This window comes from Micrasema longulum, unplaced genomic scaffold, assembly GCF_059751315.1.
Source record: "Micrasema longulum isolate JH-2025_06_02 unplaced genomic scaffold, ASM5975131v1 h1tg001496l, whole genome shotgun sequence".
NCBI lineage: Eukaryota > Metazoa > Arthropoda > Insecta > Trichoptera > Brachycentridae > Micrasema > Micrasema longulum.
This window is the reverse complement of record NW_028278680.1, coordinates 170,028-183,306: the sequence shown is the minus strand read 5'-3', so window position 1 is coordinate 183,306 and position 13,279 is coordinate 170,028. Positions and strand designations below refer to the sequence as shown.

The 13,279-nt window shown below is 31.2% G+C and overlaps 1 protein-coding gene across 6 annotated transcripts in view; it reads right to left on the bottom strand.

Annotated features, from left to right (window-relative positions):
* The window catches only part of LOC148275169 (uncharacterized), a 166,059-nt gene that overhangs the window by 118,568 nt on the left and 34,212 nt on the right, over window positions 1-13,279 (bottom strand). Inside the window, exon 1 of one of the 6 annotated variants that reach the window (XM_088236074.1) lies at window positions 6,254-6,793. The exons of the other annotated variants lie outside the window; for them this stretch is intronic. Within the exon in view, the coding sequence (XP_088092200.1) occupies window positions 6,254-6,302 (49 nt within the window). The 5' untranslated portion in view covers window positions 6,303-6,793. Of the gene's footprint in view, window positions 1-6,253; window positions 6,794-13,279 lie in introns of those variants that run through there. 6 annotated transcript variants of the gene reach the window in all.

Sequence of the window (13,279 nt, the reverse complement as noted above, 5' to 3'; positions counted from 1 at the left end):
TAAAGGACATATTTATACATATAAAATTATTATAAAAAAAAGTAGAAAGGCACAATGTTATATAGTAGACTTTGTGGGAGTGGATGCGGGAGAAAGGTGTTTATAATTGAATTTGATTCAGTGATCGTTTGAAAGAAGACAACTTGTTACCAAAGAAATCAAGACTGGTATGTTTGTTGGCAGACCTATGAATTCTGGGCATAGGGAAATGAAAACCATAGTTAGTTATATGGTTATCGGTATGAAAGAGTAAGTTTTGTCTGAGTTTTCTAGTTGGGATATTTAATTTTATTAAGCTCAGTAGTTCAGGCGCATCAAAGAGTGAGTTGAGAATTTTAAATGGGACTAGAAGGTCGGATTTATTTCGACAGTCTTAAAGAGTAGATATATTTAGGCTAGTTTCTAACTCATTATACGAATATTGGTCTCTGGATAAGCCCACCTCCAGGCTATCTTTCTCAAAAATCGATGTTGAACTGATTCAATATTCTTGATGTGGAGACCAGATAACAGAAGAGTACTCTAGGTGCGGGCGAACTAGGGAATAGAAGCCATATCATAAGGCCTATATATGCCTTGACTACCATTTTCCCTCTTTATTTTACGACACGAAATCTTTTCACTTCGGCCACGCGGTCTTAGCACTAAATAAATTTGGATGCAGTTGTTGGTTACTAAGTAGACTTCACACCGTGTGACGTTGCAATTGATTCTAATAGAAATGTAATTTATTCAATACATAAGATTTTATTGATATTGTCCGCACTCAATAATGGAATAGTATCTTCTTACGTCACTCGTCTATGTCAATTGAGAGATATTCCTGAACAATAAACGAAAGACTTGACTCACTGTGGCCGCCGATTTAACGTAAGCGGATCCAGAAATTGATTTTCTCACTCAAATTCTGTCTGTGGGCATGCGCAATAAGTAGTACGAGATAGATGGGCGTTATGCGCATTCGCGTGCAGAATCTGAATTTAAAAAATGACTGAAATCTCGAATCACAAAAAGGATGGATTTGTGCGGCCAACAGAGGTTGCTGTCAAAACTATATAAAGCAAATAACACAATACAAATCGCTCTGTTTTCCACACCGACAGCCCCTAGTAAATACGTGCAGTTTAATATCTTAAGCTATTTATTGTAAATTATTTTTACTATTGTACACAGTGAAAGATGATTAGCATGTAAATAATCTTCATAATATCTTCTAACGTATCATATCCAAGCAGATTCTTAATGCATTACATCGTCTTAAAAATGTCACGGCTGACTTCTTTCTGATTTTTGCACAGAACTTGTATGCGCGCTGTGATAATTATTGGTAAACCTAATTCGGTGTTAAAATTTATTTCAACAGAGAGGGAAAACATTTTTGAGAAGAGAATATGGAAGTCTAGGCATGTACAGGGCTTATGACTTGTCATTGGCTGGTTTAAGTGGCCACTTTACACACTGCGTAACATTCACCATTCTGCCCATGTTTGAACATCTACATCTCCTCAACTCTCCCATCTGTTGACTTTTGTGAAGTAAAAGAGCTGAAACCTTTATCACGTGAGTGAGGTTCATCCGGCTGAATCAAATCACCTTCTAGGCAACGCCGGAAAACAATTTAAATATGATAATATTTAAATATGAATATCTCCCTAGGGAGGAAATCCAGCCAGTCTGCAAGCATTTGGACATACTCAAACATTGCCTAACTCAGTGCTCTGTGCATCGCTGGATGTGGAAGGGGGAATAAATAAATAGGACATGATGAAATTAGAATTATAATAACATGTTTTATTCATATTTAGAATTTTTATCAATGAGGAAGTTCAGTGGTTTTTTAATATTTTTTTATTTGTTAAGAGACTATTAAACTAAACAATATTTTTTTTTTGTTTCGTATTATCAGTGCAATGATTTTTTAAAGTTTTGTACTTCTAAAATTATTACTCCGCGTGTAACGTCTCTTCCACTTCTTCTTGGTCAGTTCTGCTTACTGGTTTGTTAAAGGTAAGTAAACCGGAATTTTTTTACAACTCTCTTACCATTGGTTGATTCATATGAACTGATGACGTCGTTCAAAGTAGGTCGTTTATTATTTGATGCTCTAATTTTTACCGCTCGTAAGAAAACATTTATGTTAGCAATTTCCCGTAGGGCTGAAATTCCTCATAATATTTGAAGAAAAAATATTATATTTATTCAGTTCTTATGATGTTTTCTTTTTTATTTATTTATGCCTTGAATTTTTGAAGTTCTAGTAGAAGGTTATTGAAATACTTTACTCCTAAGTAAACAGGTACTTTGAAAAAAATGAGTAAATTATATTGCTGAGTATCGTCATGATCGCAAAACAACGAATCATCTAATTTTCTTCAACTTTACATAAGAGCGGTTTAAAACTTTTTTTTGCAACTCGATAAGTACAAAAGTATATCCTTTGATACTTGTTTAGTTCTACATGTTATATTTTTTTACATCTGAAATATAAAGCATTTATAAAACCTTTTTAAGATCAAATATAAAAAAACAATGTCACATTTTTCGTATGTTTGTCGTTGTTTTACGGTCACGACGATATATTTTTATTCTGTTGTTAAAGTCTCTATTTGGTCGAGTTTTTATCACGGCAATTATTATTAATTGAGCATAACAAATATTATTTTATAAATAAGTTATGCTTGTACTATTATATTTATTAATAACTGTTAATAAAATGTTCTTACAATATGTTATGTATGCGAAAATCTGGTTTGCCTTTATTACGCGGAAAATGGTTACTGACGGTCATTTTCTACGGAATGAACCCTTGATAAATATTTATTATGTAATGAATAAGTAAGTTTTATTCTCAGAAAATACTCATTTCGTATTGATATACTATAATTTCAACACTTATGGTTAGAAACCGGTTGTCGTGTTTACATTGAAAGATGTGTGATTTGCATTACAGGAAAAAAATATGTGCAACCTTACGACATAAAAATATCTACCTTTGTACCGTGAAAATATTAAGCTTTAATTATATATTTAAAAACATATATTAGCAGTTCAAGATGGAGTCCTGGTGTCAAACATTATGGATGGGAGCGAAATATAGAATAAAAAAAACGAGGATAGTAGGTGCTGTCAAAATGCGATTTCTCACAATATGTGGTAAAACTATGAACGATATGTGCACAAATGTCGAAATGCATGATAAGATTTATGATTCGTAGAAACATATATCATGCGATGTATACATATATAACATCTATACTTTTATACATGCTCGTATGTGGTATAAAATTGAGGGTCAATCAATAATTAATTGATATCAAACCGGTATGGATACATTATATCAACTCTTAGCTGTTCATACGAAGAGCCTGTACTTGTTTTAAGATAAGGTCAGAATAGAATAAATATTAGCTATGTGCTTGCTATTTTTCGTTAAATATACAAAATATACAAAATCAAAAAATGTATTTATATCACTACTATTTTGTTTATTTATTTTAAACGCCCGCGGTGTACTTTTACTAAACTGCGAAGTGGTACATATACCACTTCGCAGTTTATTAAAATACATATATTACACAAATTAAATCAATACAAATGGAAGAAAAATATAGGTTTAAATAAAACAATAACGTGACCCGATCACAAAATGGTTAAATTACACAATAAATCATGAAGTTTTTTGTATTAAACAAATCAATATGTCAAAAGAGCTTAATTTATTGCCAAGTTTATCTAGTCTCTAAATAGATGAGTGAATATAATAATTAGTACTAGAATGTAAATAATAATAATAAATATTTGAGATGATTTACTCATGTGTCTGTGTTAACTAGGTGCTCGTCCCAACTCAACACTGGACTTTTAGTCCCATGTCCCTATATGTAGTAAACTGTATATAAGTAAATAAATAAATAAACGTTTAATGTAAAATAGCGCTGCCTGTGTTTGTCCCGTTTGAGTTTAAGGAACAGTTTCGTAAATCATGAACACCCAACAAGCCATTTAAAACTTTAAATTATCAAATCGCCGAGTGTCCTCCTATAAGATAATTTAAGAAAAAATATGTTTACATTTGAATGAATAATAAATAATTTAACAATGTTTGAGTATGTCCAAATGCTTGCAGACTGGCTGGATTTCCTCCCTAGGGAGTTGTTCACATTAAAATTTATTTCAACAGAGAGGGAAAACGTTTTTGAGAAGGGAATATGGAAGTCTAGGCATTTACAGGGCTTATGACCTGTCATTGGCTGGTTTAAGTGGCCACTTTACACACTGTGTAACATTCACCATTCTGCTCATGTTTGAACATCCACATTTCCTTACCTCTTCCATCTGTTGACTTTGGGCAGAATAGTGAATGTTACACAGTGTATAAGGTGGCCACTTAAACCAGCCAATGACAGATCATAAGCCCTGTAAATGCCTAGACTTCCATATTGCCTTCTCAAAAACGTTTTCCCTCTCTGTTAAAATAAATTTAAATAATTAATTTGTTCAAGGGGAATCGATAGTTTTTAGTTGATAACTCTTAATTTATGTTGAACTTTTTCTATTTTTTACTTTTAGATTTATAAAATGAAGACCAATTGCAGAATCGTACTAAAGAGCAATAAATATACTATTTTGCACGTTGTAATAACTAATATGTTGATAACGTTACAATAACTAAAGCTAGGGTTTCCTAGGAGAGCGGTGCCCGTATTTTAACGGCCGTAGTGAACGGTGATGCAGTGGACAGCCGTCGTAACGTCGACTAGAGAGTGGTTTCCTAGGGAAACGGTGTTAAATGGTGTTGATAATACCGTTTTCCTAGGAAACCACACTCTAGTCACCGTTACGACGGCTGTCCACTGCATCACCGTTCACTACGGCCGTTAAAATACGGACACCGCTGTCCTAGGAAACCCTAGCTTAAGGCTCAAGCATGTTGCAATGATAATATTTTAGCTCGTTGGAATAACTTAATTATTCTGATTATCCAATTGAAAAAAAAAACAGATTATAATACATATAATGTATCGATATTTATAAACAAAAACTACTTAAATTTTCAGGATAGCGAACTTAAGAACTTATAAATTATGCAAAATACTCTTAAATTTTATTGCAATTGTTGAATTTTCGGGGGGAAAATGTGGCTTCCTTATCGCCATTTCAACATATTCTTGATTCAGTATATTAAAAAAAGTTTGTATCAAGTATTCCATGAAAATAACTTGATATTTAGTAAAAATATTTCAATTTTGCGGTGGAAAAATTGATCTCAGTAAGTCGATAATTCTGCTAGCGTCTGCTTATTATCAAGGCCAAGATCGTTATAATTTCATTTGTCGTGGGTAGAAAGATACTCTTGTTAAACTTTTAATTATAAAGATTTCGTAATAATTAATTAATTAGTTTTTGGCTTCTGCACCTCGTAAGATTATTTTTGATCGAGATTTGAATTTCAACTTTAATATCGATAAAGTTGTGTTTAATGAATAGAAATTTCCTTGTATATGAAAACAATACATCAATTTAATGCAACGGTAATCTGAAGATAACCAAGGCGAAACTCAAAACTGCTTTTTATTTTTTTCACGTGTTTGAATATATTGAATTTAAATTTACATAGAACTATATTATGTACGTGGTAAATTATATCGATGTTAATTATAATCACTATACCTTGTCTATAAATGGAATAGTAAAATTAAACTTCATTATCTTAATACACTTCAAATAATCCACACGCACATTTTCTCAGAACAATATTTTAAGTTTTTTAAACTTCTGTCAAAAATATGTACAATAATCACAAATTCCTCTGCTGCAACAATAAAATAACACACGCACTTATCTTAAATTCTTAAAAAAGTATACTGATTTAATATATTTACGAATATAATCATTAAATGATGATTTTAAAAGAAAAGTATTACATCATGAATTGTATTAGAATTAAATAAAATTTTGGAATCAAATAATTATTAAATGATTCAGTTTTACATAGATCTGAAAATTACTGAATTGTGTTGTTAAATTGCCCACATGTATTATTATTTTTAATTATATGTTGATTTGTTGTATTATATATGTATATATCAGTAAATTATTACATACATCTGTGTATATTGCTTGAATGATTGTGTATATAGTTCCGTTCAGACTCAACACGGATTTATCTAGCACGTGGATATGAAAATTATTACTATTTGTGTTATGTGTATTTTTTGTATAAATAACAATTTAATTAATTAATTTGACTCACCTCCACAAAGTTTTTTGAAAAATCCCGTAAACTTGTTACAACAGCACATGTCAAGTATTTCAATTAATGTTGTAATCACTTAAATTATGAACCAAAACATTCGCGGTTATGTATCTTTTAAAATATATGACTAGTTAAATTATTCCAGTGCGGAAAGAAAACCACTTCACAATTTATCCAAAAGATAAACCAGAAAATATTGTTACATTGTGTATAAGCAATTAATGGAAAAAATGACAAAAAGCGATCACGACATTGATTCTCATTAAATTTTCATAACAGAACACAATTTTCTAACTCATTTGGAAGTCGAAAAAAAAACACTTTTCCATTAGGTATATTGTATCGAGACACTTTAAAATGCTTGAGTTATTTTTTCTGCTATCAGCGGGAGAGGTTTTGCACCTATTTTCAGAACAATTTTTCGTGCGGGACTATCGGAATCGAGAAAATTATTTGTGTTTAGTCTTTGTCCTACAGACGTCAGGCGCCGCGCGACGCTAAAAGCGAACTGAACTGAACTAAGGCAAACCGAACACTGAACTTTCCGCCCGTCGAATTCTACTACTACTGAAAATATGACAGTTCTCTCGCAGTAAGTAAGGATATAATATGTATCGTACATTTTCTTTCACCTACAACTCCAAGTTATAGGACGTAACAGAGGTGGAGAAACTTTAAAACCATTTTACACGTTTATTCTAATAAAAAAGCTAAGTTGCCATCTTGGATTTTGGCTGCAATATTTTGGTATTTGACAATACTGTATTTATTTATTTATTCAGAAAAACAACAGCATAACAATCTTAGGAAATATGACCACATTTCTGATTATCGTAGGCAACGGAAATGGCTCAAAATTAGACAGCGGAGAGACTATCACTCCCTCTTCTGTTCAATGTACTTCATAGTCCTAACGCTCCTATATACCCGTGTGAAAAATTTCAACGCTTATCAGTTCATGGTTTACCTCTTCGTTCTGATTCTCAAGGCACTCTCTTAATACCTATCCACAACTCCTCTTTCTTCTCTAACTCATATAGTGTCCATGCGGCTCAACTGTGGAATCATCTCCCATCCACTATCAAAGATGTTACTACATTATCTCTGTTTAAATCACGTCTGAAGAAACATCTCCTTTCTCTTCCTTAATCTCTCATTTTTTCCCTTTTCTTCTTTCCTCTTTTTTCCTTTTTCCCATTGAGTAATAGTTTTGATTTAAGGTAATTTATAAACCAATACGTTAATTTCTATTTTTATATATCTTTAGCTTTTTAATATTTTTTATCTATTGAATATGTTCTGTAACTTGAATTATAAAAATAAAACTTTTATTTCATTGGTTGGTTAGAAGAAATTGCCATTTGGCAATAAGCCCGTCAATGTACAAATAACATTATGTACAAAAAGTTCAATAAAAAAAAATATATAAACAACATCATAAAAAAAAACATAAAATAAAGCCAAATCAGTTTTCCAAATAAATACTATTATAAAAATCCAGTTCAGTTAGATATTAATTCATAGAAGTGCATTTGTGCGAGTTTTTTTGTGTGAGGATGCTTGTGTAAAAAAGTGGAGTGTGGTTTTGGTAGATATGTGAATATGTGTGTAAGTGTATATGGGTGCGAGGGTAGGTTTATGGACAGGGCGAGTGTGTTTGATATGAGTGAATAGAAATAATATATTGTATATTTTGACCGCATATTTATAACGTAATAATCCGTTGATGGGCAGGATTAATAAATTAACATCACCCAGTTTTGTGTATGGGATCATTTTCTGCTAACAGATTATCTTAATGAATTTGTTTATATTATAATCTATAAAATAAACATTAAGGGGATCCTAACCATCTACCCGCAGCTGTCATAGAGTCCTGGGGGACTCTGTCATATATAGAGGAAAGTTAGCAAAAATATTCCCTAGGAATATAAACTCATGTATGGACAGAGGCCAACACGTCGTCCACACCCCTCAGGGTCCCCTCAATGTCTCAAGTGCGTGTATTTAAAATTTACAAGCAATTTACTGAAAGACTGAAGTAGCGCTGAACTTTGTATTTTTTTTTCAATATAAAATAAATGCATAAAAAACTAATGAAGATAATATACCGAACTGTTAAAACAAATACAAAAACAAGAGTATGTAATAGAAAATAAAAGATCCTTTATATTTAGAAAACAAATAAACGGTTCGTAACTAAAATATAATTCAAAGTTTTTTCTCTCTGCATTACGCAATCATTTGAAATAATAAAGAAAATATACATTAAAGGTTTTTCCGAAATTTTAAAACAAATATATCTTGATTGAACGGTATTTGAATTTTGATCAATAAATTGATAAAAATACAATGTATTTGAATGTATTGATATTATTTATTATATTGTTTGAATTATAAAAAACACAGCACATTTTTATCTTAATTACTTAAATGTATTTTGCGGTTTATAACATCACAATTCGTAGCATTTGTGCCTAAAGCTGTGTAAAACGTATTGAAAATATTTTGTGGTGAAAATAATCTTGAACGCAAACGCAAAATTATTAAACAGGTTCTAATTTTGATCACAGATTCTGCGCGCCCATAAAAATATAGGAAGGTTGACCACCATTTCATTTTCAAGAGGTGCGCGGCAGAATCAAATAAGAATCCATTCAAATTTTCATTCAAATTTCATTATTTTTTTTATTCAGGAGGCTTATTTTATCACAATTTTGTTACGTAAGTTCGTTCGTTCGTCATCTATTCATCTCACTCTAACGCAATCAAAATCGTATTTCGCTCTCGTGCTCTAGTCCCCTTTAATAAATTTACGAAACGAATAAGTTCAGAATGAGGCAACAGAATCTGCGCGCACCTACACAGTATTTTGCGCAAAACGCGTATTATTTATTACGCATGTCCACAGAAAGATTTTAAGTCAGGAAATGAACCTTTTTTTTGAAATATTGGGAAAATTACCTCCACGATTTTTAAATCGATAATATTCTAACAAAATTCCTGTTAAGTTTTTTGGTCCAAGTAATACAACTTTATCTCATCAAACAGTATATATTAAGTGCAAATGATTATTGTTGCAATTATTAATATCAGAGTATAACACCGCTATGTATGGAAGCGAAGTATGGAATTGGGTAAAAAGGGATGAAAGAAGGATTAGTGCTGTCGAATTGCGATCTCTTATGCAAATGTGTGATACAACTATGAACAATAGGTGCACAGATGTCGAGATCCGTGCGTCATATAAGGCTGAGACAAGCATTATCGATAAAATCAAGAAAGGCGTTATGCGTTGGTTTGGGACATGCAGAGCAAAAGACGGTAAAAAAATAGCTAAAAAAATACGATGCGAACGTTGATGGATGCAGAAAACGAGAAAAGACGAGAAAGGCATGACATGACCAAACCCAACAGAAACAAACAAAAAAAGATGTACATGTCAAAAGTCGGAATAATCGGCGCGCGTGTATAGATGCATAAATGTAGAGAAACCGAGATGTGTAGGCGTTTTGTTCTCTCCGCTTAACTCTACGGGGAAACAGCGTGGCGATTGTTTGTTTGTTGGTGTTTTGTATTTTTTACCAGGCGATCGATGCGTCTGTTTACTTACCTCTGATATTGTAAGCAATAGAGGCACTGGTGCTCGTCCGATTGCCAGAAATATTAAAAAGGGGCGCTGAAGCCGCTTAATACTACACAGTATAACTTTATATCGATATAATAGATACCATTACATATCAGAAGGCTTTTGATACAGATATTGACACGAAGGCGTCATTTTACGTGCCTATATACGATAAAATACGGCTCTATCGTCACGATAGTATCGATTAATATTTTTTTCCAAATACATACATTATCATTATCGAGTTGGTGGTTACGAATCATTAGCAATCACTACATTGCACAGTGGTCCCGCGCTCGAAGCAGAGCGGTCATAGGCGTTTGATGTAGTATTAAACATTTAAAGCATATGCTTTTGTATTTAAAAAAGTATTTTGTTGACAAATATGACTGAATACTTTTAGGAAAACACTATATCTAGACCGGCCTTGCAACATGTGGCCGAGCGTTGCCAGGCTGCAAAATTACTTTGTCGTGTTTCTCCTCGCATTGCTGTAGTTTTTCCTTCAACGGGGAAATTTTACATACAACGAATACCGATAAAAATAAATGAAGTAGATTTCGAATAATTTATTATATTTTCGAAATCAATACGAATATTGTGGAAAAATGTTTTCACATATAACTTTAAAAAAGAAATTGTAAAAAATATGCCACTAGAAAAACGCGACATGTTTGACACTGATAATTGTGATGTCAAGATTCGTGACGATATTCTGTAAAAATTTGAACGGTTTCAAACAAAGTTGAAAATGAACATGAATTGTGACATATTAGGGGCGCGGGCAATGCAATGACCATTTTCGCGGGAACTCAAAATAATAAATGTAAAAATATTTTTTATGCTACTAATAAGTAATTATTTATTTTTTACTCGACAGTATTTTATTGACCCTTAATACTGTAAAATGGTTTTTTTTAAAGTAATGTTTCCCTGTTCTAGGCTCAAACGCATCAATTTTAGTCGATAGCAATATCCCGTGATAGTTTCGTTGGGTTTGAAGAGCTTATAATAAACTGAGCAGACATGGTCATGATGATGATTTTCAGTGATGTTCCGACAGAGCATGGACGCAGAAAGTCTCCACAAAATTTCTGTTCTTCGGCTGCAGATTTAAAAAAAAAATGCAGTGAAATTCCCCGCAAACACTTTTTTGGCACGAAATACGACATGTTCAACGCCATGAAAATATGTGTTTATACTTCGGTGAAATAACATATTATACTGTCATTTCAAGCCTAATAGTTGAGCTTCACGATGAAGTTGGCTGTAGTATTGCCAATGTAAAAATGCTAAGATAATACCGTAATACCAATAATATACTATTGAAAAAGCACGAAATTAAAGATCTTGGGATTGTTCTACAACACTGTCTAAACTCAAATTACCTCCAAAGTATTGAGCATGTTAGGTTTCATAATTCGAATGAATAAACACTTTGATAATCCAAAGGCCCTAATTTAATTATATTATATGTTTGTTAAAAGCCATTTGGAATACGAATTTTAGATATTAAATCCCCAGTTTGCCATATATATAATAAGAATATAAAACATTTAAAACAAATGGATAAAGTACCTAAAATACAAAACTGGTCTTTCTCATGTATCATTTCTCGCTGCCTCCACCTACCATGGAATCACTTCTCTACAATACCGCAGAGTATGTGCGAACCAACTACTGCTTCACAAAATTATGACAGGAGTAGTTGACTGCGCATATTACTTAGCTTAATAACAATACATGTTTCGGCAAGGATTTGTAGACGGTATCACCTCTTTTATATTTCAATAAATAACACATCGTATGTTAAAAAATATTTTTTTCGTAGGACTTTTTCAGTGAATAATACAAAATTTTACTAATTAAATTTAACTTATTAAAATTTAATTTAAGAAACTGAAACATCACTCTGTCAAATTTAATATTTACACTAAAAATTCATTATTTAACTTAGTAGACATTATAATAATAAATATGTACATATTCCTTCCCCTCCTCTCTTCATGCATCCTTATCCTAATCCCGCCCAATTTACAATTTAACTGTTCTTTTTTTTAAACTGTATTTTCTTAGATTATTCAAAAATATATACATGAAAATAAAATTTTTAAATATTAAAACTTAGATGTATTTATATAAAATGCATTATCTTTTATTTACTAACTTTGTACACTTTGTGGAAATCTATTATTAGTTCCGAGTTTATACAACATATCTGTTTGTTTACTTTAAATACGAGTATATATGTAAGTAAAACTGTTAATATTTAAAAAAAATATATATAAAAAAATCTGCCGGGAAACAGGGAGAACGAATAATGAATAATCATGTTCCTATTAATGTAATCATTGTGATCTAACCGGGAATTGATTCCGGGACCCTCCGTGCGTGAGGCAAGCATATAAGCCTTGCACCACGGGGGCCGCTAAATAAATACATTAATAAAATAATCGATTCACATTTTTTACTCTATTTTTATTACCTACCAGCATATTTTTTTGTCAAAGTATCATTACGAAATCCTTTTTAAAAATGGTTTTAATTAATTAATTATTAACGAAGTCATTAATGTTTTTTATTGGGTTAAGTTTTTATTAAACTAAAAAACACTACATACATATTTAATTTCGCTTTTTTACCTCTTTTTTTACTAAGTACACTATTAATTGATTCTTTCAAACACTAACATTACATGGAAGTGAATTGCTCAAGGATTGATTAGTGAATAAGCGCTTAAATTAGTATAACTTAAAACTTAGGATTTAAATTTATTTCAACAGAGAGGGAAAACATTTTTGAGAAGGAAATATGGAAGTCTAGGCATTTACAGGGCTTATGACCTGTCATTGGCTGTTTTTTTTTTTTTTTTTATTATATTGAAAACATATTATACATAATTATATACAATATTCCCAAGGAGTTTTTTAAAAAAAAACTCATTTAGGGACATACAGATAATAATTTTTTTAGAGACGTTTTTAAATTTTAAACTATAATATTATTTAACAAAAGCAGAAAAATTAAAATTATGATTTACTACAAAATTAAAAAGGGTATGAAAAATACTTGAAAATAACAGAATAAACAGAATACTAGACATGGAAATAAATTCAAAATAAATGTTTACATTATGCAATCTGGGAAAGAAAATTGAAAAAGTTTAAAAATTACATGGATGTATATATACATACTGAACTAGTACAAAATAAAATCATTTTTTTTAATTAACAAAATATGCGCACACCCAATACAGGTTAATTTTTTTTATCAAAAACGTTGAAAAAATTGAAATTATGTATACAAGCCAAAAAAAGTATATAAAAAGAAAAAAACACAAATAACATTTAAATAGTATTAAAAATTACATATACAAGCAAAAACGGTGAAATATC